Source organism: Muscardinus avellanarius, assembly GCF_963383645.1.
Source record: "Muscardinus avellanarius genome assembly, chromosome: 4".
In the NCBI taxonomy this organism is placed as follows: Eukaryota; Metazoa; Chordata; class Mammalia; order Rodentia; family Gliridae; genus Muscardinus; species Muscardinus avellanarius.
The window spans coordinates 87,842,566-87,868,426 of record NC_137789.1 but is presented as its reverse complement, the minus strand read 5'-3'; the positions used below and the strand labels follow the sequence as shown (position 1 = coordinate 87,868,426).

At 39.1% G+C, this 25,861-nt stretch overlaps 1 protein-coding gene across 2 annotated transcripts in view; it reads left to right on the top strand.

Annotated features, from left to right (window-relative positions):
• Positions 1–1,948: 1,948 nt before the first annotated feature.
• The window catches only part of A1CF (APOBEC1 complementation factor), a gene marked incomplete at both ends in the record, with an annotated part of 51,900 nt that continues 27,987 nt past the window's right edge, over positions 1,949–25,861 (top strand). For both annotated transcript variants that reach the window (XM_080694937.1, XM_080694936.1), the window contains 3 exons: positions 1,949–2,047; positions 20,710–20,844; positions 22,870–23,000. In XM_080694937.1, coding sequence (XP_080551063.1) covers positions 1,949–2,047; positions 20,710–20,844; positions 22,870–23,000 — 365 coding nt within the window. The remainder of the gene's footprint in view (positions 2,048–20,709; positions 20,845–22,869; positions 23,001–25,861) is intronic.

The following is a 25,861-nucleotide window of genomic DNA, read 5'->3' as shown; positions in this document are numbered from 1 at the left end:
TATTTCAAAAAAATAAAATAAAATAAGGCTGGGGGTGTAGCTCAGAGGTAGAATACCCCTGAGTTCAATTTCCAGCACCACACACACATAAAAAAAGAATAGCTTGAAGCTGATTTTTCTGAAATGATCGCACAGCTTCCGTTTCTTTCCCGCCACTCAATTTTTGACCCACTTTCAATACCACTAATAATGGTATTAATAACGGTTCTGCTTTTTTGATGGTAATGAAAAGTAGTACAGCAAATCTCAGTGCACTGGATAGAAACGTTTCAACAGTGTGCTGGCAGACGCTTGTAATCCCAGTACCTGGGAGGCTGAAACAGGAGCATCACAGGTTCATGACTACTTAGTGAGGCCCTCCACTACTGAGTGAGACCCTGTTTCAAAAATAAAGAATAAAAATAGGGTTGGGGTGTAGCTCAGAGGTAGAATGACCCTGGGTTCAATCCCCAGTAGCAAAAACAATTTTTTTCAAAAGGGTCTAGTCAAGTACCTTAGGGTTGCATTTAGTTCAAATCACTGTAAAGCTCGGTCCTGGGCAGGAGAGCACATTGAGCAGCGTGAAATCCCAGCATTAAACCTGCACCCTGGCCCGGCCCCACTGCAGTCACTCACTCCCTGTGAATAGGGCTCCTCACTCCCTGTGAATAGGTCTCCTCACGCCCTGACGGCCAGGAACCTTGGGAATTGATGGGGATGAGCGATCACCATATTTCAGGACAACAAAACCTGAAATTACATATTCATATCCATATACACAGACATGGGCTTGTGGAAGCTTCTGGCATTCCTAGATTCCACAAAGGGTCCGCGTACTCTACAGGGTAGCGTACACGGTATGTGACCTGGGTATCACTAGATCATTCTGACACCCATGCCAAATGATCTGTTCTTTTTTTTTTTTTTTTGTGGTACTGGGGTTCCTGGAAGCCCTTCTACCTCCAGGCTACACTCCCAGACCTATTTTATATTTTTATTTGGAAACAGGGTCTCCTAAGCCAGCGCCTGCACCTGGCTTCGAACCTGCGTGATCCTCCTGTCTCCGCCTCCCAAGCGCAGGGATTACAAGCGTGCACCACCACGCCCGGCTCTGTTCTTTTTTTGTTAAAATTCATGTCACATTTTTATTACATAGGGTTGTTTGTATGATGACTTCTGTCTGCCACTAGCACATTCTGTTCTAGAAATTTATCTTGGGAAAATAAGTAGATAAATGTCTTAGATAATACACAGAAGAGATAAATGAATCTCAATCAGAGAATTCTGGTGCCCTCTCTTAGTTATCCGAAGTGGTGACAGTGCCGTCTTCCTACATCTATAAGGATCCTCTTCATATTCTTTTAATATATGTGAACTAGTTGGCATGTAGGCACTTGAGGACATCCTGAGGTTACTAGGTTGAGAATTATTGATCTGTATTCTAAGTGGAGAAAAGGTACTGTTCATATTTTACTTTTAAATTTCAACTAAATTGAACTATTTCTACAACTCTTTCATTTAATAAGTACATTTTGTGGGCCTTGTTTGTGTGTGGCTGTTAGCTGTTCTAACCTTAATGACTCATTTCCAGAAAATGTTTCCTAAAGATGTTCTTCATAAGCTGGGCGTGGTGGTGCATGCTTGTAATCCCAGCATTTGGGAAGCTGAGACAGGAGGATTGGGGTTCGCCGACAGCCTCAGCTACTTAGTGAGGCCCTGTGCAGCTCAGTGAGACAAGCCCCTGTTTCAAAATAAAGAATAAAAATTAGGGCTGGGGGTGTAGCTCTGAGGTAGAATGCTCCTGGGTTCCATTCCCAGTTAAAAAAAGAAGAAGAAAAAGAAAAAGAAGAAGAAAAAGAAGATGTCCTTCAAGTTTAGACTCGGCAACAGTAATTTACTTAATTTATCTTAAATTTGATTTCAGTGAGCAACCCTAATTAACCTGATTTTTTGCTGATAATCACTCTCAATGGAATCAAATCACAAATCCGGGGATGGATTGAGCGGCACTCAGAAGGAAGCAGCCCTCCGCGCACTGGTCCAGCGCACAGGATATAGCTTGGTCCAGGTAGGAACTTCTTGTGCTGTCCGCTGATACTCACCATTGAATTCACAGAGCAGTTGGGAACATTAATGGTCCTCACATGCACAACATGAGCCTGTGCCACTCCTTAGGTAGATATCTTTTTCCAAAAGAGAAGAAAATTATATGGTTTCTACTGTGTAGTACCCTGGGGGTAACACGCCATCTTTGGGTTCCACTCAACCTTAACTTGTCGTTAGAAAACAGAATCAGGATCCATGGTCATAGAGACTGTCACAGTTTAAAAAGAACATTTTGGAATATGAAAATACATGTGGGATTTCCAGTTCTTAGTGAAGTAGAACTAAACTAGTATTTTAGGAATCAGTGAGAACAAACTATCAGAAACTAGCCTTCGTTTCTAGAGAGGTCATTGTGTACGATATAGTAGGACCTGTAGATATAAGTTCTAAGAAATGAACATTTTGTCAACCTACCTATTCCAATTTGCTTTTTCAGAATACCTATCCATCTACTCTAGGATATATGATCCTAGATTCTGTTCCTGTTTAGTACTTTTGAAAAGAAAAAAGGGGCCAGGTATGGTAGTGCACATTTATCATTCTAAAGCTTCAAGAGACTGAGATAAGTGGATTACAAGTTTGAGGCCAGCCTCAACAACTTAGTGAGGTCCTGTCTCAAAAAGCCTGGGGGTGTGGCTCAGTAATAGAGCACCCTTCAGTTCAATCCACAGAACAGGAAGGAAGGAAGGGGTGGAAGAGAAGGAAGAAACAGACAGAAAAAAGGAAGGGGTGGAAGGGAAGGAGGGAGGAGCCACAATCTTGAAAGTATGTATTTACAGATATTGGTTATAAGAAATTATCTGCATATTCTTATTGTCATTATGGTAATTTCCTTTAGAGAACTCATGCTGCATTGAAAAGCAAACCATTGTTAGATACATCTAAATTATTTTAGTTGAATAAATAATGTCACTCTTTTACAGTAACACAAGTATTGTAATTCTTCAGCTACTGTACTCACATAATTTTCCAATTTAAATGAATCTAGATATGTTTCTGAATACAAATGTCATATGAGATTAACAATAAAATATGCAACAGTATCCTTTTATCAGGTGTTCCTTTGTCAGATTGTTGCAAAATACACCTCACTTCCTCTTCAAGCAATGCAGTAAATCCTGACTGCTCTGTCACATGGAAGATAATGCTCAGCATTGTGTGTATTCTTCATCTCAATGCCCTTGACATCATTTCCCTTCCTCCCGTACGTAGGAATGGAGGGTGATCTCTATTTTCCTGCTTTCTGCATTCGTCCTCACACACCGGTTTGCTAACCAATTTCTGACTCAGAATTGAACAGAAGGGACAAGAAAAGGAAGGGGAGAGAAAACTCTTTGCTTGACTAGTTCTGTACTGGCTCTCTGGTCCTGATAAGCACTGAAAGCCTCGTGGGGCACTTTGTAGACCTCCGTCCATCCACCGGCTCTCACCTGGCTGCCCTTTCCTCGGCCTCAGCCTCTTTCTGCTAAGCTCTTTGACACTGCGCTTGAGGAGGGAGTGAGCAAGTGATTCCTACATGTCGCAAACTCTACTTCCCTGGGAACACTAACAGCAGTACCACAGGGGACGCAAGCAGCGCTCGTGGCCAGAGTCAAAGCCGTTGGTTACTCCATCCCTCGCCTTTAGATACCTCAGGAGAAAGCTGGACGCACCAGCCTCATGTCTCCCCAGACACAAAGGCAGAGAGACTCAGGTCTCTAGGTGCTTTTCTTGACACTTTTCCCTGCTTTAGGCAAAATAAAAAGCACCTTCCAATTCCTCCCATATAGGACACTTGCCTCCAAATATCTTTGTACCTATTCCAAAAAGTTCTCTTAAACTCTCCAACTTTACAAAGGGAAAGAAACTCTCTTTTTAATTGAGAAGATGTTTAAAAAAAAAAATGAGCCAGGCATGGTGGTGCACATCTGGAATCCCAGTACTTGGGAGGCTGAGACAGGAAAGTTGAAGGGTGTATGCCTCGTCGGAGGTTGGATGTCTCAACAACTTAGCAAGACCCCCAGCAATTTAGCAAGACCCTGGGTCCCTGGGTTCAATTCCCAAGACAAAAAGAAAATTAAATATATTTGCTTTGTAGACTAAATTCTATAGCACTTTCTCTGTAAATTATAAAATGCTCCTTTAGTATAGTAAAAAGCTTAATAAATTTTTAATCATTCATTCATTTTTGTTTTGTCTTTCCTTTTCTTTTTTTTTTTTTTTTTTTTTTTTTTTTTTAGGTACTGGGGACTGAACCCAGGGGCATTCTATCTCTGTGCTACATCCCCAGCCCTATTTTTTTATTATTTATTTATTTATTTATTTATTTATTTATTTATTTATTTATTTGCAGAACTAGAGATGGAACCCAGGGGCATTCTACCTTCAGGCTACACCCCCAGCCCTACTTTTTATTCTTTTTTATTTTTTTGAAACAGGGTCTCATTGAGTTGCAGAGGGCCTCACTAAGTAGCTGAAGCTGGCCACAAACTACAATCCTCCTGTCTCAGCCTCCCAAATGCTGAGATTACAAGCATGTGCCACCACACCTGACTTAACCTTTATTTTGAAACAGGGTCTCACTATGTTCCAGAGGGCCTAAGTAACTGAGGCTACTTAGTATAGTATATACATAGTTAGTATAGTATATATACTAACATATATATATATATATATACTTAGTATATAGTATATACTGTATAGTATATACAGTATACTATACTATACTGTGGGATCCTCCTGTCTCAGCCTCCCAAATGCTAGGATTCAAGCATGTGCCACCATGCCCAGCTTCCTCCACTCTATTAGACATGATTTTGTGATTACAGTATTGTCTGAATCTAGTTATTAGTTATCAAACTGAACTATTTGCTTGAAAGAGTAAACCAGGTAGGTTTCAAAATATAGCATCAAACTGTAACTTGGAGAAATCCTTTGTCTTAATTCTGCAGCCTTCCTACTCTGGATTATAGGAAAGATTAATGTGATTTCTTTTTTTTTAAAAAAAAAAAAGACAATAGAAGGTTCACTTTTAAAAAAAATCTCTGCACAAAAAATAAGAATTGAGGACCATTTTAATATCATTCAAGGAGCATATCTCTAAATGAAAGTTTAGAATTTTATGGTATTTGCTAAGTTATGGTCTGAAGAATTCCCTCTGATTTTTTGCAGTTTCTGGTATTAAATGTTGAATTCTTGAAAAACAAGAATTAAAAAAAAAATAGAGGGTGCCAAATTTCTGCCCTCTTATCACTAGCAGGACAAATACAGCTATCAAAATAGAATTTTGCAAGTTACTTAATAACATGACCCGATCTTCTATATGGCAAATGGTGCAATAGTATGTGCTTCTAGGGGTTTAAAATAATGTTTTGTGATCTCTTTCTTTATAATTTGTGATCTCTTTCTTTATAATTTGTGATCTCTTTCTTTATAATTGTGATCTCTTTCTTTATAATTTCTTTAAATTGTGATCTCTTTCTTTATAATATATCTTTCTTTATACATTCATCAATCTTTGAATATTGATGTTTGAAATTTTTATCTAAATACTTCAGGGAATAAAAGAAACAGTGCAATAACCTGCATGTGGTAGGCATTTAAATAAGTAGCACTGATAAAATGAGTATAAAGGTGAAAACTTGAACTTTAAGCTTTATAGTTGCACTAGACCATGTATAAATAAATATTTGTTAGTTACAATGTCAATATGTAAAGGGTTTTGTCTATGGATAATGAAATTATTTGCATTGGTTGCTTTTTTGTTCTGGGTTTTTCTTTTTCAATTTTTGACTCCTAACGATGGTTCCTGGAAACCCTTCTACCTCTGGGCTACACTCCCTCCCAGACACCTATTTCTTTTCTTTTCTTTTCTTTTCTTTTTTTTTTCTTTTTTTTTTTTTTGTGGTACTGGAGGTGGAACCTAGAGGCTTTCTACCTCCGGGCTATACTCCCAGACCTATTTTATATTTTATTTGGAAACAGGGTCTCACTAAGTTGCTAAGAGCCTCACTAAGTAGCTGAGGCTGGCTTCGAACCTGTGCGAACCTGTCTCAGCTCCCAAGCACAGGGATTACAAGCATGTGCCACCACGCCCGGCTTTTTTTTTTATAATTTTTATTTGGAAACAGGGTCTCTTAAGCCATCAAGGCTGGCTTCAAACCTGCACAATCCTCCTGTCTCTGCCTCCCAAGCTCAGGGATTACAAGCGTGCGCCACCACACCCGGCTCTTTTTTTTTTTTTTTTTTTTTTTGGTGTACTGGGAATAGAACCCAGGGACTTTTCTACCTCCTGGCTATACTCCTAGACCTATTTTATACTTTATTTGGAAACAGGGCCTCGTCTCACTAAGTTGCTGAGAGCCTCACTAAGTAGCAGAGGCTGGCTTCGAACCTGTGCGATCCTCCTGTCTCAGCCTTCCAAGTGCTGGGATTACTAGCATACGCCACAACGCCCTGCCCTCTTTTTTTTTTTTTTAATAACTTCAAAATTTTTGAACTCAGAGGCATTCTACACCCTCAGCCTTTCTTATTCTTTTATTTTTAGACAGGATTTTTCTGAGTTGCCCAGGCTGGCCTCAAACTTGCATCCTCCTGTCTCAGCCTCTCAAGTGCCGGGATTACAGTCCTGCGCCACCAACACCTAGCTACTTCCCAGACTTTCTACATCTAGCATATATTTCTTTGAGAGTCAAAGGAAAAAGATCACATTATGAAGATGATCAAAAGAATGCATTAATGATATGGTCATAAACTATGATATGTGATTCTTCCTCTACCTGGAATTTTCTCCTTAGAACTAGGAAAATATAATTCTTATAGATGAGCATGTTCAGAAAGCTTTTCATCCAATGTGGGATCAGTTACATTAATTTTAATTCTACTACAAATAATGCCAAATGTGTATGTAATAAGATCACCTTCAAGTAGTCTGAATATTTTTTAAAATCAGACTCAGGATGCATATATTATTGTTAGATTATTTAAGATATGATATATATTAGCACTACTTATCTAATTATCCTATTAATTACTTTCTAAAAGAGTTATTACAGCACAATCAATACTAATGATCTATAGTAGTCATATTGCATTCTTATTGGTTACCTAAATGATCATCAAGGGTTTTTGGTTTTGCTTTTCTGTTTTGTTTCTTTGGTCTCTATTACTGAAAAAAAATGCATTAGTATTAAGCTTTGAGATTGTAAAACACACACACACACACACACACACACACACACACACACACAATGTATTGCCTGATCTAAAGTGCATAAAGTAGATGAAACAAAAATTAATTTATCAAAAATTAAAAATGGAGTGAATGGCATGGGGCTCTGTCTTCTGTATTTCTTTTTAATAAACTTCTTTAAATCTTAAAAAAAATTAAAAATGACCAAATAGAGCATCCTCAAATGAGCAATATAGTAAAGGCACCACAAAATGTGTGCATACTTCTCTATATGAGGCCTTCAACTTGAAGGCCTCATATAGAGAACCATATTCTTTGACTTAGGAAATGAGGACAAATATTCATATACGAGGATGTCTATCACAGTGTCATTTGTAATTTTTTAAAAGTTAAACACATTCTAAGTGTGCAGTAAGATATTAATGGTCTAATAGAATATTATCTTTATATTTCCAAATTATATATTCATGTAAAACTATAATTTCAAAGACTTTTCAAAAATGTGAAGTATCTGCATTTCAACATTTTGTTAAAAATCCAGATGCTACACATAAATTTCCAAATACCATTTTTAAAATAATTCACAAGTGAGCCAGGTGTGATGGTAGACACTTGTAATCCCAGTACTTGGGAGGCTGAGACAGGAGGATTGCAGGTTTGCAGCCAGCCTCAGCTACTTAGTGAGGACCTTTGCAACTCAGTGAGACCCTGTTTCAAGATAAAGAATAAAAAATAAGGCTGGGGGTGTAGATCGGAGGTAAAATGCCCCGGAGTTCAATCCTCATACCACAAAAAAGAATGATAATATAATAACAATAATAATAAAATGTGATCACTGGTTAGGTATAATTTTTTGCTTAATGCTCTTCTGTATTTTCTAAACTTTCTACAATGCATATAGGTTATTTTTGTTATAAGGGACAAAAAATCTCATAACATGGAAAAAATTTCCCGGAGTCATTCAGTTAGAATTAAAAATATTGAGAAATTTTCATTGAGCAAAAATCAGTTATTGCTTATAGACTCAAGGAGCCTGAGTTCATTAGACCACTTTTTCTAATTCTTTATGTGTTTAATTTTTTTTAATATTGATATAGTCCAACCCTTTTTTCCTTTGTTTTTGGTATTTGGGGTTGAACTCAGAGGCATTCCATCTTCAAGCTACACCCCTAGCCCTATTTTTTATTCTTCATTTGAAACAGTGTCCACTAGGTTGCCAAGAGTCTCACTACATGATGAGGCTGTCCCCAAACCTGAGATCCTCCTGTCTCAACCTCCCAAGTACTGGAATTACAAGCTGTGCCACCAAACCTGTCTAGTTCAACCCTTTTATTTTACAGTTACAAAACAATTATAAACTAGCAGTCAGCCAATCATGATCCCTGCGCCAAATGTGGCTTCTGCTTTTTTGTAGTCATTGCAGGCTATGTGTGGTTTTTACATTTTAAAGCATTGTTTTAAAAAAAAAAAGCCTAAAATATCAATTATATATAACCTTTCTCATAAAAATGCTTGCTGACCTCAACTCTAATCCTTAATCTAGTACCCTGTGTTAGAAGTCAACCCATCGTTTTTAAAGAAATTTTCCTATAACAGAAAAGTGTTTTAGCTTCCATAAAGGAAGTGAACTAGACATAGAACGCATGCCTGTAATACAGTACTTGAGAGGCTGAGCAGGAGGATCACAGGTTCGAGGCCAGCACCTACTAACTTAATGACATCCTGTTTCAAAATAAAATAAAATAAAATAAACAGGCTGGGAATGTATTTCAGAGACCGATTGCACCCCCCAGGGTTCAATTCTCAGTAAAACATACACACACACACACACACACACACACACACACACACACACTCACCCACGCACACACACATGCACACACACGGAACTAGGTATAACCCTCCTTGTCCTATCCATTCATAACAATTCAAGTACTGACCCTCGTTCATTCACTCATTCATTCAGTCATTCATTGACTCCACAAAGAGAAACACAGTCTCTGCCTTCATGAAGACTGCTCTCGTAGGGAAGAGAGAAAATAAAAAAGCAAAGAATAAAAATAATTTCGGATCATAATTACATGGAATATCACAAACCAGGATGAATGCCAAAGAATGGCACATGGCTTTTTTCAGAAAGGATCCTGTTGAAGCTGAGACAGGATGAGAGCACACAAGCCTGTCACTGGGCCGAGGAGACGTCAGCACCCTTGGATAGGGGATGCCCCTCAGCCAAAATACTGTAAAATGCAGAACCATGGAGAAGTGAAACATTTGTGTGTCACAATTCCAAAGACCTGGAAAGATTACAGCAGACAGATATGAGGAGTGTGCCTCACCTTTCTTTATTAAGCAGCAATGAACCTAGTCTCCTGGAAACAATCCCCTCCAAGCCAGGAAAAAAAAAATACATTCTTTAATTCCACCCTCCATTATGACATTTCAATGGAACCATGTGTTTCATTGTCGTTTATTCTGTTTTTCAACAAATACATAAAAGCCATAAGGTGCAGAAGATGGAATAAGATGAACCTAAGTGTGAACAGGATATCAATTCCCTTCTAAGGGTAATCCAGATAAAGTTAACTGCCCTCATCTGATCTGGTATAATGTATTTCAGTAACTTAAACTGGGTCTATCAGACTGTCAAAGGTCAAAGAGAATCTGAAAACAGCAAGAGAAAAGAAAAAATATAAGGGAGTTTCTGTATGCCTAACTACAGACTTCTCAACAGAACCTTCACAAGCCAAGAGCAAATGGAATGATATATTCAAAGTTCTAAGGGGAAAATTTCCAACTATGAATACTGTATCCAGTAAAGTTAGCCTGAAGGCCTTCCTAGACAAATAAAAGCAGAGGAAATTCATCACCACTACATTTGTCTTACAAGAAACAGTAAGTGGAGTTCTTCAAGACAAAAGAATACTAGTGTGTAACATGAAAATAGCTAAAGGTATAAAACACTGATAAAATATGTAGTCAAATTCAGAATACTCACAGGACGTGGTGGCGCACATTTGTAATCCCAGCATTTGGAATGACTTGAGACCGGAGGATTGCGGTTCGTGGACAGCCTCAACTACTTAGTGAGGCCCTCTGCAACTCAGTGAGACTCTGTTTCAAAATAAAGAATAAGTGCTAGGCGTGGTGGCGCACTCTTGTAATCCCCAGGCTTGGGAGGCCGAGACAGGAGGATCGCGCAGGTTCAAAGCCAGCCTTTCTGGCTTAAGAGACCCTGTTTCCAAGTAAAAACATAAAAATGGGATCTGGTAGTGTAGCCCGGAGGTAGAAGGGTTTCCAGGAACCCCAGTACCACCAAAAAATAAAAATAAGAAAAAAGAATAAAAAATAAGGCTGAGGGTGTAGCTCGGTGGTAGAATGCCTCTGGGTTCCATCCCCAGTACACACACACACACACACACACACACACACACACACACACACAAAAACCCTCAGAATACTCTAATACTGTAATTATGGTATATAAAACACAAATATTCAGAATGAAGACAAAAGACAAAAAAGACAAAACTACTAAAGACAATTTAATAACTATAATAATTTATTAAGTACATAAAATATAAAAATATGTAAATTGTAACATCATCAAAATGGGGGGAGTTAAAATATAGAAACTTTAGCCAGCCATAGTGGAACACATCTACAATCTTTTGGGAAGCAGAGGCCGGAAGGTCATAAGTTCAAGGTCAGCCTGGACACCTTAGTGAGCCTGCTTCTTGAAATAAAACAGGGTTGGGTATGTGGCTTCATGGTATGTGCAAGACACATAGTATGTGCCTACTATGTGCAAGACTCTGGACACACACACACACACACACACACACACACACACATACACACACACACACATATCCACCAGGCATGGTAGCTCACACTTGTAATTTCAGTACTTGAGAGGCTGAGACAGGAGGATCACAGGTTCATGGCCAGCCTCAGCTACTTAGTGAGGCCCTCTGCAACTTAGTGAGACTTTGTTTCAAAATAAAGAATAAAATAGGGCTGGGCGTGGTGGTGCACGCTTGTAATCCCCGCAGGTGGAGACAGGAGGATCGCGCAGGTTCGAAGCCAGCTGTGCTGGCTTAAGAGACCCTGTTTACAAATAAAAATATAAAAAATAGGTCTGGGAGTGTAGCCCGGAGGTACAAGGGTTTCCAAGAGCCCCAGTACCACCAAAAAAAAAAAAAAAGAATAAAAAAGGGCCAGAGGTGTATCTCAGAAGTAGAATGCCCCTGAGTTCAATCTTCAATACTACCCAAAAATAAAATAAAACAAAAATCCTAGGGACAGAAATAGGAATTTGACCTGATGGTAAAAGAGAGCTTTGGGATCCTTTTTCTTCTGTTGCCTTTCTCTACACCTGCTACTCAAGACTTAGGTCATTCACCAAGTGCGTGGACACCAACTCCTTAAAGAGATAGCAGCAAGCATGAGAACAGATGGCAGCACTCCCAAGCGCACTCCCCTAAATGCGTCTATCACCCCAGCTACCCACAGGCTGGCCTGATCGTAAAGCTCAGAAGAAGCCAGAGATGCCATCGTGTGATGTGGAAGGAGCAGGGCTGTGAATCCCTTTACAGAGAGTGCATGTGCCAACCTTGATGGGAACTTCATCACCCCATGATGAAGAGCTGTTGTTGCACCTGTTCTCTTCATCATCCCATGAAATGTGTTCCAGAGGTATTTCCAAATAGTAATGAATTTCTCCTTAAATCGCCTACTAGAGGGTTGGTATATGAGATCTTCAATACAAGATTCAAGATCTTAGCAAACTGTGTGTTATGGTACATTCCTTACACTAGAAGCACAGAGATATTTTATTTTATCGGCTTAAATTTTTTTTTCTTAAAGGGCTTGGAGTGTAGGTCAGAAGTAGAATGCTCATGGATTCAATTCCCAGTACCAAAAAAAAAAATAGTGTGAACTTTGCAAATATACAGAAACATAAATAGGTTTTTGGCTCGCTCTCTCTCTCTCTCTCTCTCTCTCTCTTTCTCTCTCTCTCTCTCTCTGCTTTCAGGCAACTTCAGGAATATTTTAAGTGCTATCTATTTGTTAATAATGATCAGCAACCAAAATAATTGACACTTCATCTTAGAACCTAAAACGTGTGTGTGTGTGTGAGTGTGTGTGTGTGTGTGTGTGTGTGTGTGTGTATTACTAAGGGTGGAACCCAGGGGCTTTGTATCTCCAGGCTATACTCCCAGACCTATTTTATACTTTATTTGGAAACAGGGTGTCACTAAGTTTCTGAGAGCCTCACTAAGTAGCTGAGGCTGGCTTCGAACCTGTGCAATCCTCCTGTCTCAACCTCCTAAGAGCTGGGATTACAAGCACGCACCACCAAGCCCGGCAGAACCTAAAACTTATAAGATGCAAAGATAGCTATCAAACATAGCCAGACAAAGAAATTAGGCAAACTATCTGTAAGTAAATAAAAAGTCAAATGGACCTATTGAATAAGTTACACACCCAAATGGATAAATGGGTCACCAAAGCTTTCACCGAGTAATTTCTAAAACGCAATTGAGGCTCCCATGGGTAAGGGAAGTGGACCACACATCAGCGCCAGGGTGACTGTGAACACACCAGCTATGGCCAGGACACTGCACCACACCTAGAAACCAGAGTCTTAGGAGCAAGCTCTCATTTCACTTGTTCTCTTATGCAGAACAAATACACATACACAGAACAAATTGTCTGGTTTTTAATTCCATCTGTTCTTGAGTTAAATTTGGCTTTACAAATGGCCAAAACTTATACTAGTAAAGAGCTTTATAAAACGCAAGTTTTTTGTGTATGGTCTTAGCGATGGAACCCAGGGACATTCTACCTCCAAGCTACACCCCCAGCCCTATTTTTTATTCTTTATTTTGAAACAGGGTCTCACTGAGTTGCAAAGGGCCTCACTAAGTAGCTGAGGCTCTGCGAACCATGATCCTCCTGTCTCAGCCTCCCAAATGCTGGGATTACAAACATGTGCCACCACACTCGGCTAAAACACAATTTATTTTTAAAAGACTGTTTGCTTTTGAATGCATCTAAAATTGAGATAAAAAATCTCTCAGTGGTAGTTTGCAATACATTATCCTCAAAGGCAAAGAAAAATTAAAAGATGTTATTATTAAATATAAGGATTTGATTTTGAAAGTGATTCTTCTCCCATAAAACAACCAATAAGATAAAATTAGCCAGGCATGGTTGCACACACCTGTAATCCCAGTGCTTGGAAGGCTGAGACAGGAGGATCTCAGGTTCAAGGTGAGCCTCAGCAACTTAGTGAGATCCTATTTCAAAATATAAAATAAAATCAGGCTGGGAGTGTGGCTCAGAGATAGAATGCCCCTGGATAGAATCCCCAGTATACACACACACACACACACACACACACACACACACACACACACACAAAAGATAAAACAATTTACCTAGGCAATAGATCTTCAATAGTCTATTTTAGGAGACTAATAACTAGCATTCATATTAAACATGTCTTATAAGGGTTATAGAAAATAGCTATTGAGAATAACACCAGCTGGACATGTAGTACTTGCCCGTAATCCCAGTACTCAGCCAAGAGGCTGAGACAGGAGGATCACAGGTTTGCCGCCAGCCTTGGATACTTAGTGAGGCCCTCCTCAACTTAGTGAGACCCTGTTTCAAGATACAAAAAGAAAATAGGACCAGAAGTGTAGCTTGGAGGTAGAATGCCCCTGGGTTCAATCCCCAGTACCACCAAAAAAAAAAAAAAAAAAAAAAACCTAGATTCAAGAATAAGCTTTTAAGAATGAAACCCAAAACCGCATCAGAGATTTGTAATGAAAGGAAAACGTACCCACCATCACAGAGTGCCAAACACTAGGTTTCAGCCATTTCTGCATCCAAACCCAGTTTTATTTTACTGTGAAACCATGATCATCCCAGCCGCAAGAGAAGCTGGAAAAGCAGGTGTCCAGAATGTTCAAATCCTATAGGAGAAAGAGGTTTTGCAAAGATTCCCCAAACATATGAAAAGGTTAGATGCTTGGTGGCCAAAATAAACCCAGTTTTTTCGACCTTCAAGCTAAGGCTATTGCCCAGAATAATCTATTGAAGAAGGCTGTCTGTTTTTATTGAAGGTCAAGATAGTAGCCATTATCTCTTGAAGACGTTATGGCTCCATCATAAAGAATTTGAAATTCTATGACCGGAGGAATTTCCAAATACTTTTGACACATAAACTGAGTTACTGGGTAGGCTCAGCACTTAATATTTAAAATTAGAGAACATCGTCTTGAGATCAGCCAGTTTCAGAAAGTCAAGGGTCACAGGCTTTCTCTCATATGTGGAAGCTAGATAGAAAAATGGGAAATGAAAAGGAAGGGCTTCCAAAAAAAAAAAAAAAAAGGAGTGAGACCAATGGAAGAGTGGAAGAGGACACGAGGAGGAGAGAAGGGGAGGGAGGAAGGAGGTTTGAGGAAGGAAACAGTCAAATACTGTTGTGTTCATATATGAAAGCATCACTACCAGCCTCCCCACACCTATGCGGAAGTGGGAGCGAGGAAGGATCCTGAGGGGAAAGCCCCGAGGGATGCGTGCACTTCCATGTATCCCTTTCAATCAAGTTATGTTGTACAATTAAAATGCACCTAGAAAGTTATTTTAAATTTTTAAAAATAAACCCACAAAATTTATAGTTAGATTGGATCCTCAATTTTTAATTTACACAGTCAACTGTGTTTTCTATCTATGTATGTGTGACTAGAGAGAGAAGAGTTTCTGAGTCTTAGACTTTTTTTGTTTGTTTTTTGCGGTACTGGGGATGGAACCCAGGGTCATTCTACCTCTGGGCTATACCCCCAGCCCAATCTTTTATTCTTTATTTTGAAACAGAGTCTCACTAAGTTGCTGAGGCTGGACACAAACTGTGATCCTCCTGTCTCAGCCTCCCAAATGCTGGGATTACAAGTGTGAGCCATCACACCCAGCTTGATGTTCTGCGTCTTTGATTGGAAATGTAAAAACATTCTCAGAGTTTAATAAACATCCTCTCATTAAAATATATATATATATATATATATATATATATATATATATATATATATCTCCGGGCGTGGTGGCACACACTTGTAATCCCCGTGCTTGGGAGGCTGAGACAGGAGGATCGCACAGGTTTGAAGCCAGCCTCAGCTACTTAGTGAGGCTCTCAGCAACTTAGTGAGACCCTGTTTTCAAATAAAATATAAAATAGGTCTGGGAGTATAGCCCAGAGGTAGAAAAGCCCCTGGGTTCCACCCCCAGGAACACCAAAAAGAATTTAAATAAAATAAAATAAAAATCTACACTCTTTTTCTCTGAATTATTCATACATTTGGGCTGAGGGAATGGAAACATTCCATGAGAAGGATGTCAGCCAGGCGGGAGTAGAGAAGTTATAATTGGGCTTTATGTATTTTAAACTCAACTACAAAAATAGTGCCTGAATGCCAGAAACCCAGAGTCCAACTGTCCTTTCTAAGTAACTGACAGCTATTATTTTTTTGCCATATTAATATGTGTGTGTGTGTGTGTGTGTGTGTGTGTGTGTGTGTGCATTAGCGTCCCACATCATGGTGTAAATCATGTTGACAGTGACATGCATGCACACAATACTTGGTGCCCCCTGGCTCCCTCCCCTTCCCTGCTTCCCCATACAGAGTAGTGAGACTGACACTGGTATTTTCACATATGTACATAAAGCCAATGGTAGTAAACCATTCACTGACTGTCCCTCTCCCCCTCCCTGGCTCTACTGAGGTTTCTCTTCCATTACCTAGAGTCCCTCTGGTGTCCCATTACTCCCAAGCTTCCCCATATTAGAGAGAACATACAACCCTTCACTTTCTGTGACTGACTAATCTCACTTAACATTCTCCAGATTCTTCCATTTTCCTGAAAATGACATATTTTTTCTTTATTTCTGAGTAGAATTCCACTGTATGGATAACTCATTTGTAATCTCTTCATCTGTTGGTGGCCTCCTACGTTGGTTCCATAGTTTGGCTATTGTAAATTGTGCATATATTACTGTAGTTCTCCAGGTAACTGACAGCTATTCTAACCCTTGACTAACCCAAGGGACTCTTAAATACGTCTGGACCTCTACTACTGGTGGTTCAGAGGGCAAATCTCCCCCACTGTGCGAACTTGGGGCCTCTCTGAAATACTCAGACTATAATAGAAGACTGTTCTTAGGGAATTCTTTTCAAGTGTTTATAGAAACCACAGAAACACAATTAATAAGCTTTCTTAGCCAATCGTCTTGGCTCATAAGCAAATAAATCCTCTTATAATAATGATGTAAATCCTCTTATAACCATGATGTGCACAAAATAATTTGGTGACACTTTTAGCCATTACCACAACCGAGAAAGTTATAAAGGTCAATCTGCTGGTTGCCTACCTATTTTCAAACTATCCTATGCAGCTTGTCAAGTCAGAAATTCTGAAATGGCCATTCATTATAATAGAATGAGGGTTTGAGTTCTTCAACCTAAAAAAGGTAAAATACTGCCAAATTTATACTCAATTTATTCTAATAATCTATGCAGTGTTACAGACATCTAAGATATGTGGAGAAGAGCACAGAGAGACTGTCACCACCCGAGTGGAGCAATGTGCCACCCTGTAAGCCACAGATGTGACATGTGCTTGCCCCAAAATGTTGTGTTTTAAGATGATTAGAAAACGGAAAGGATTTTAAATATAGCAGGGAGTTTGCTACTTACTGGATTTTTCATAAATAAGGAGTATTTTAATTGATGAATCTGTTGAAAGTTCCCAGGGCTTCCCTTTACCAAGGCAGTAACAGGCAGGGATTAAGCTGATAAACTTAGGCTGGCTTCCTGGGTTCATAGCCTGGCTTCTCATTACCTCTTGACCTCAACAGCTTCAGAAATAATAACCATCCCTAACCCATGACATTGTTGAGGGGGTTAGAACACCATCTGGCATATAGTCACTGCTATATAGGTATTTGTTTTAAAAAATTGAAAAATCAGTAAATAAAACCTTTACTATTTCTGAGAATGTTGAATTTTAAATTTAGGAAATTCTTGGTTAAGATATAGACCACTAAATTCTTAAGGTGTTGGGTTTGTTTGTCTGTTTATTGTTTTTTCCTAAAAGTGCAGAACAATTCACTCCAGATTTCAAAGTTTTGCTACTGGATAATCCTAGAAGAATACAAGATGACAAGGAGAATTACAAGAACTGTATTGGTAAAATTTTAAATATTCAGCAAGATGAAAACTATCTAGTTGCCTGAAGCAAAAAGTAACCACAGCAAGACAGAACACTCATCTGATACCCTTTTGTCTTATTACTTAAAGCAACATGATATAAATTACTGAGAATGAAAAAGTGATACTGACCACAGTATTTAAATACTATGATCCAAGGAGCTTTTGTGAAAACTAATAATTAATATTTAAGTTGGTGTAAAGATTCAACAGTGATACTATACTATATGCTGCTCTACTCCAATTTTAAACAAGCTATCACACCAAAAAAGTCTTTAAAAAATTAACACATCTTTTTTTCCTCTGTGTGTGTGTGTGTGTGTGTGTGTGTGTGTGTGTTTCTAGCTTCTAGGGATTGAACCTAAGGGCATGCTACCTCTGAGCTTCATCCTCAATCTAAATTTTTATTCTTTATTTTATTTTATTTTATTATTTTGTGTGTGTGTGGTCCTGGAGGTGGAACCCAGGGCTTTCTATCTCCGGGCTATACTACCAGACCTATTTTTATATATTATTTGAAAACAGGGTCTCACAAAGTTGCTGAGAGCCTCACTAAGTAGCTGAGGCTGGCTTTGAACCTGTGTGATCCTCCTGTCTCACCCTCCCAAGTGTTGGGATTACAAGCATGTGCCAGCACGCCCGGGTTTTTATTCTTTATTTTGAAACAGGGTCTCATTAAGTTGTGAAGGGCCTCACAAGTTGCTGAGGCTGACCACAAACCTGCAATCCTCCTGTTTTAGTCTCCCAATTGGAATTAAAAGTGCGTGCCACCAAACCCAGTGTGTGTGTGTGTGTGTGTGTGTGTGTGTGTGTGTTAACACATGTCTTTTAAATATACCTAGAGTTGGGCATGGTGGTGCACACCTGTAATTCCAGTACTTGGAAGGCTGACGTAGGAAGATAGCAAGTTCCATCACAGCCTCAGCAATTAGTGAGACTCTCGTCATCCTAGTGAGACTCTGTTTCAAAATAAAAATAAAATAGGACTGGGGATGTAGCTCGAGAGTAGAATGACCCTGTGTTCAATTCCCAACCTAAGAGAAAAAAAAAAAGTAGACCTAGAGCCAGGTACGATGGCACATGCCTGTAATCCCAGTACTTGGAAGGCTAGGTAAGACAGGAGTATTGCAGGTTCTAGTCCAGCCTGAGCAATTCAGCAAAACCCTTAACAACTTAGCAAGATCCTGTTTCAGAATAAAAAATAAAATAGGGTTGGGGGTGTAACTCAGAAGTAGAATGCCCCTGAGTTCCATCCCCAGTACCACAGAAATAAAATAAAATAAAAATATATGTAGAAAGTATTTGAAAAGGCAGACTGAAGTTATTAATGGGTAGAGTGATTCACTAGGGCATTTGTCTTGTTACACTACACCTTACCACATTCCTCCATAACATGTATTATCTTACAGCATAAAATTTCCTATAGTATTAATTGTGAAGTTAGTAATGATTGCTGACATTTGGTCCCTGATATTTTCCTCTCTGCAAAAAAATCACAATAAAATGTAATGACTTAGAACGTTAACTGTGCCAAAGTTCAAGGTAATTTATCTTTCTCCATCAAATGAATTATTGCAGATTAATAGTGGTAGGTTAGACCCATACTTCACTTTGGTCTTTGACCTACCTCTAGAAAAACAAAGATAATTAGCACTGCAGAAAAACACCACCATCAGCTGGGTGTGGTGGTGCACGCTTGTAATCCCAGAATTTGGAAGGCTGAGACAGAAGAATAATGGGTTTGCGGCCAGCCTCAGCTACTTAGTGAGGCCTCTGCAACGTGGTGAGACCCTGTTTCAAAATAAAGAATAAGAAATAGGGCTGGGGGTGCAGCTCCAAGGGTAGAATGCCCCTGGGTTCCATCCCCAGTACCACAAAAAAGAAAAGAAAGAAAATACCTCTATTGCTTCTCCCCAAAGAGAACATTTGTGAAGAAAAAGAGAAAAAGAAATAAAAAACAGATTGTAATTCAGTTTGGAATGAGCATCACTGTTCTCTACATAACGAGCTACCAAATACCTTTTAACCATTTTGACAGCTATGAAAACAGATTTTAGTTCCTCACCAGTGCCCCCGAAATTAGCAGTTTAACTTCTCCAAATGTTAATCTTCACGTGTGTCTATGTTGCTAACCTTGCCTGCCTGACTTACTAAACAACTTAAATCCAGTAAGGCAAGAATGGAATTGGTAACTGCTGAATATTTATCACAGACCAAAAGCCTTGCCACGCATACTGTATCATCTCTCGAATAAAAGGCTGATGCTACCCCGCTTTGCATATGAGAAAACTGATGTTCAGAGAGGTCAAGTCCCACAGCTAGCGAGCCCCGCAGCCCAGCTCCAGGGATGTCGCCACCTCCGCACCCAGCCCTCAAAGCCTGGGATTTTAACTATAGTCAGAATGTGATGATCAGGCTTTGTGAGTTTACATTACAATAACAAAATAACAATAGTAATAGTAGTAGTAGTAGTAATAACAATAATAATAATTATTATTAAATAAATAAAGTAGCAATAAAATAAATAAATATAAAATAAATAAGTAATAAAATAAATAAATAAATAAGTATAAATAAAGTAATAATAATAATAATAATTCCTTAATTTGGTAAGGAGATAGATTTCAGATGTTTTACCATAGTAAAATTTAAAATTTTTTATTTAATAAAATAATAAAATTTTTAAAATAATAATTCTTTATATTTGTCCAGGACATTACAAGTATGTGCCACTTGTTTTAGCAATGCTTAGCTTAAGCAAGTTTCTAAAGCACTGAGTGTGGTATAATAACTTACATCAAACTTTTTTTTGTGTGTGTGTGGCACTGGGGGTGGAACCCAGAGCCTTTCTACCTCCGGGCTATACTCTCAGACCTATTTTATACTTTATTTGGAAACAGGGTCTCACTAAGTTGCTGAGAGCCTCACTAAGTAGCTGAGGCTGGCTTCGAACCTGTGCGATCCTCCTGTCTCAGTCTCCCAAGCGCTGAGATTACAGGCGTGCAGCACCATGCCCAGCTACATCTAACTTTTGCCCTTCAACCAGTCAACAATTATTGCTTGTCAATAATAAATATATTTCTTATTGTGAAATGATTTGAAAAATAATCAAGGAATTCAAACTAAAAATTTTATCATTTTCTTCTCTCCCTCATACATCCCACCCTGGGTTTGCAGGAAAATGGACAAAGAAAATATGGAGGGCCACCACCTGGCTGGGATGCTGGACCCCCAGAAAGGGGCTGCGAGATTTTTATTGGAAAACTTCCCCGGGACCTTTTTGAAGATGAACTTATACCATTATGTGAAAAAGTAAGTTCAAAATTCATTTGATTCTTATTTTTCAAGGGAAAAATACTATTCTCTTCGTTTGCTTTTGCTCTCGTCACTCCTGGTCAGTGATGGATTCTCTCCAATGGCTACTTCGCAATCATGGACAAAGTTAAAACCTTCCTAGTCACTACTGACTAAACTCATTCTTATTGCTGTTTCCACTCATTCCACTGTTTGTCCTGTAACTGACGACTTGAACTGTCCTTGCTAACGACTCTCAACAGTAGATTTATCTTATTCCCCAGTCTCTCCACTAGTATGGCCATTTCACAGGAAGTGCACTGCATCTATCAGTCTAGAATAATGCTACAACAATCTAGCTAAAATAATTGCTCCAACTTGACAATTCAATATGATTTCGTATGCACAGCATTTTCACATAAAAAGAATACATACAAGCCGGGCGTGGTGGCACACGCTTGTAATCCCAGCATTTGGGAGACTGAGACAGGAAGATCGAGGTTCATGGCCAGCCTCAGCTACTTAGTGAGGTCCCTTTGCAACTCAGTGAGGCCCTGTTTCAAAATAAAGAATAAAAAATAGGTCTGGGGGTATAGCTCAGAGCTAGAATGTCCCTGGGTTCCATCCCCAGTACTACAAAAAAAAAAAAAAAAAAGAACATATAGTTTTGTCATGGCTCAAACACATGCCAATGCATATCAACTCAAGAATTTTTTCTTCTACAGGTCTGAATTTCTTGTCTACTTTATCACTATGATTAAGAACATGGTTCCCCAATGTGATTATATAATCACCAAGGAATAAATTTCCTCGGTTTTAATTTCAAATGACATTTTGTTACTGTATTTAAAATTAAAGGGAAAAAAACAGAATTAAAATTTATTTTTAGTAATTTACTAAATGGTTTTTAACAGCAAGCACATTCATAGAAAAGTTAGTATATATGACAGCTTAGCTCTTTTCAATGCCAAAATCAATTGTGTGTGTTTATGCATGTTTACGTGTGTGTAGCCAAGCCTCAGATTCAGAACAGCATCTAATTTTATGCATACACTTGGCATGCAGACAAACCATGAGGTCCTAATTCTATAAGAATTGTATAGTCTTCACCTGAAAATGAGCATCAAGAGACATATAAAAATGTTCAAATTACTTTTCAATTAGCCCAGAAGCAACCAGTATTCATTGCTGAATACTTGAGTAGGGTAGAATAGGTGAGGCTGAGCAGAGGAGCAGCCAGCCACTAGGGTAAGTGCTTGATGACACTTCCCCCGTTATATCTATCTGGGCCACCCTTTATAATGCGAAATCCTACAATAATAAACTGCTGGGTGCAGACTGCTAGAGAGCAGTCAGGGTACAGGAGGAATAGAATATGAGCAAGCACTAGAGGGTTGGAGTGAGGGCTCTTCTGCTGTGGAGGTCCTGACCTGTGTCAGTTGTTTTGAGACTAGCATTAATGATCAGCCTACAAACTGAGAAAAACACAGCACTCCCCAGACCATCCTCCTAATCACACCTGTGCTCATTCTGACATCCTGGCAGGGGGGAAGACGGCCACCAAGTTAGTTCAGCAAGGGCCCAAATGAGTGTTCCTGGGTTTTGTTTTCACCATCAGTGATGGAGTATGGCCAAGGCCACACTATGGTCACCTCAGAAGCCAACTTATAAGGCATGGGCAAATCTATCAAGAAATTGTGCTTCTGATGTCAAATGCATTTTCAGGTTTCTAAGACATTGCATGAATATTCACAAAATTGTGTGACAAAAGATTTATTGCTCTGTTAAAAACATATTGTGTTATCTCGGGCTGAAATGCTACTTGTATATGTTTTCTTTCTTTAAATTCTTTCTCATGGATCAGGTAATTAATCTGAAGTCAGATAAAAAATATGCAAACCTGTGATACAAATGCCCAACACTGGTAGGAGGCGGAATTCCTACTCACTGCGTGTGTATGTGTGTGTGCATGTGTGTGCGTGTGCATCTATAATCCCTTGGACAAATATATAAACATGAGTTTTCTGTTTCTATTACTTGTAGATTGGTAAAATTTATGAAATGAGGATGATGATGGACTTTAATGGCAACAATAGAGGATATGCATTTGTAACGTTCTCAAATAAACTGGAAGCCAAGAATGCAATCAAGCAACTTAATAATTATGAAATTAGGTAAGATCCACATCTCTAGATTAAAACTGAATCAGACAATGTACCTGTACCTGCTTCTCTATAAGGTTTATTAAGACAGTATATGTATAAGATGGCCAAACAAGAAATAAAGTGTTGGACCTTTTTTGGTGAAAATAAATCTGGTTAGATACTTTTAGATTTATACTTTTTAATTTTTTATTAGTGCATTTGTAATCATACATCTTAATGGAGTACAAGATGGTGGAGGCACACATCGCTCATTAGCCCTTCCCCGATTCACACCTCATTCCCTCCCCCTCCCTCCTTCTCAAGTTTAGCTTAGTGACTGACTTTGATATGTTTGTGAATATACATCAGATACTTATTTTATATCAGTAGTATATGAGGTACAAAACCAAATTCTGGGAAACAATCAAAGAAACAAAATTCATTAATTTATTCATTTCAAAAAATGTGCTGGGCATTGTTCAAAATATTGAAAAATATATCAAGGTACAGTTCCCTATCTTCATAGAAAAAATTTATAAGATTATGTACAATATTATGAAAAAATAAAACCAGGGATGGAATAGAATTTTGTGAGAAGATGGTTACCTTAATTTGGTGTGTTTAAGAAAATATTCTCCTAGGGAAGCGAAACTTGATCTAAGACTTGAATAGTCAGACCCAGAAGATTATTCCAGAAAAAGAATGAACAGCAAGAGCAAAGTTCCCAAAATGAGAATAAATTTGGTATGTTTCAAAGACAGAAAGTCCAGATAGCCAAAACAGAAAGAGAGAGAGAAAGAGAGAGAGAGATAGAGAGAGAGAGAGAAGAGAGAGAAGTCAGTTGAAGGCAATACCATTGGAGAACCTTGTTCTTCATGTTGAAAAATGTTAAATAATATTTAAATAAAAAGAGAAATCATAGGAAGGCTTAAGTTAATTAAGTTCTTGCAACATTACTTTGGAGGTTGAGTCAAAAGCAGATGACAGCAGACGAAAGACTGAACAAGCTGCTGTGGAGTCTCCATCTAGACAAGAGATGGCGGAGAGTGAACCAGGGGTCACGGTGGGAGTGAAGAACAGGGTCAGGTCTGGGCTACATTGTGAAGGTTGAGGAGGCACAAGTACTAGAGGTTGGATCTAATGTGTGAGAGTTCTGGGTGCGATGGCTCATGCTCGTGATCCCAGCACTTGAAAGGCCAAGACAGGAGGATCACAGATTGGAGGAAGTGAAACTTGATTAAGATCAAATTTTCCCAACTGAGCCAGCCTCAGCTGCTTAGTGAGGCCCTCTGCAACTTAGTGAGACCCTGTTTCCAAATAAAGAATAAAAATCAGTGCTGGAGGTATAGCTCAGAGGTAGAATGCACCAGGCTCAATCCCCAGTACTGCAATAACTAACTAACTAAATATAAATATGTGAGAGCATTCAGAATTCAGGGGGAGACCTAGAATTTGTATTGAAGTGTCCATGGAATTCATTGAGATGGGAGGATATATAAGTACATCAGACATCCAAGGGGAGACATGAGGTGACTATCTGCATGATAGTAGAGTGGAGTTAGTATGTTTAGCCACCATTTCTTGGGGCACAGATATGGCTTTTCTCCAGAAAAACCCACAATTGCACCATCATTCTCCTCAAATAGTCACTTAACATCCTCTAAATTACTGCCTTTTGGAGACATTAAAATCATGTCCCCAGCTTTTTTTTTTTTTTTTTTTTTTTGTGGTACTGGAGTTCCTGGAAGCCCTTCTACTTCTACCTCTGGGCTACACTCCCAGACCTATTTTTACATTTTTTTATTTGGAAACAGGGTCTCCTAAGCCAGCGCGCACAGCTGGCTTTGAACCTGCGCAATCCTTCTGTCTCTGCCTCCCAAGCGCAGGGATTACAAGCGTGCGCCACCACGCCCGATCATGTCCCCAGCTTTTGAGAGATGGCTGTGTCTTGAAGTAATTCTGGGAAAGATTACTGACATACCACATTCATTCAAAGATGAATAAAAGCCAGTCATAAAGCCGGGTGTGGTGGCGCACACTTGTAATCACAGCATTTGGGAGGTTGAGACAGGAGGATCGCACGGGTTTGAAGCCAGCCTCAGCTACCTAGGTTCTCAGCAACTTAGTGAGACCCTGTTTCCAAATAAAATATTTAAAAAATAGGTCTGGGAGTGTTGCCCGGAAATCCCCAATACCCCCCCACCCACACACACACACACACACACACACACACACACACACACAAAGCCAATCATGGTGGCACTGCCCTGTAATTCCAGTACTTGGGAGGCTGAGACAGGAGGACTACAGATTCGGGGCCAGTCTCAGTAACTTAGAAAAATCTTGTTTCAAAATAAAAATATAAACTAGGGCTGGGAGTCTATCTCAGAGGTAGAATGTCCCTGAGTTCAATCCCCACTGCAAAAAACAAACAACAAAAAAGTAGGAAATAGAATTTCTTCTTGGCTCCTCTTGCTGATAATTGATATCAGTTTAGCAGCCAGCTATCAAAAATATTATAATTTCTAAATAAATAACTTAGAAGACAGGGGTAGGTGAGTTGGGGTGGGGTGTTTGGAGGTTCTTTTAGGGGGCTGTGTGTATTTTTAAGTAAAAATTTAAAAAAATAAACAATTATAAGATCACTTTACCCACCCTTCCCTCCCCCCAAAAACCACATTCCTCACCAGACTGAGATGGCTTTATCAAGGGTCTGGTTCTTCAGTAAAGCATGGGTGACAACCAGGACAGAGGCCCAAGCCAGACCCTAAGCCCTGCCACACACTCACCCCAGAAAATCAGACCAATCTCCCATTTACTTGGCAAAGAGCTTTTATGCCTGACAAATGAGTAGTTTCTGTTAAGAACACTTTGCCCATATTTATTAACTT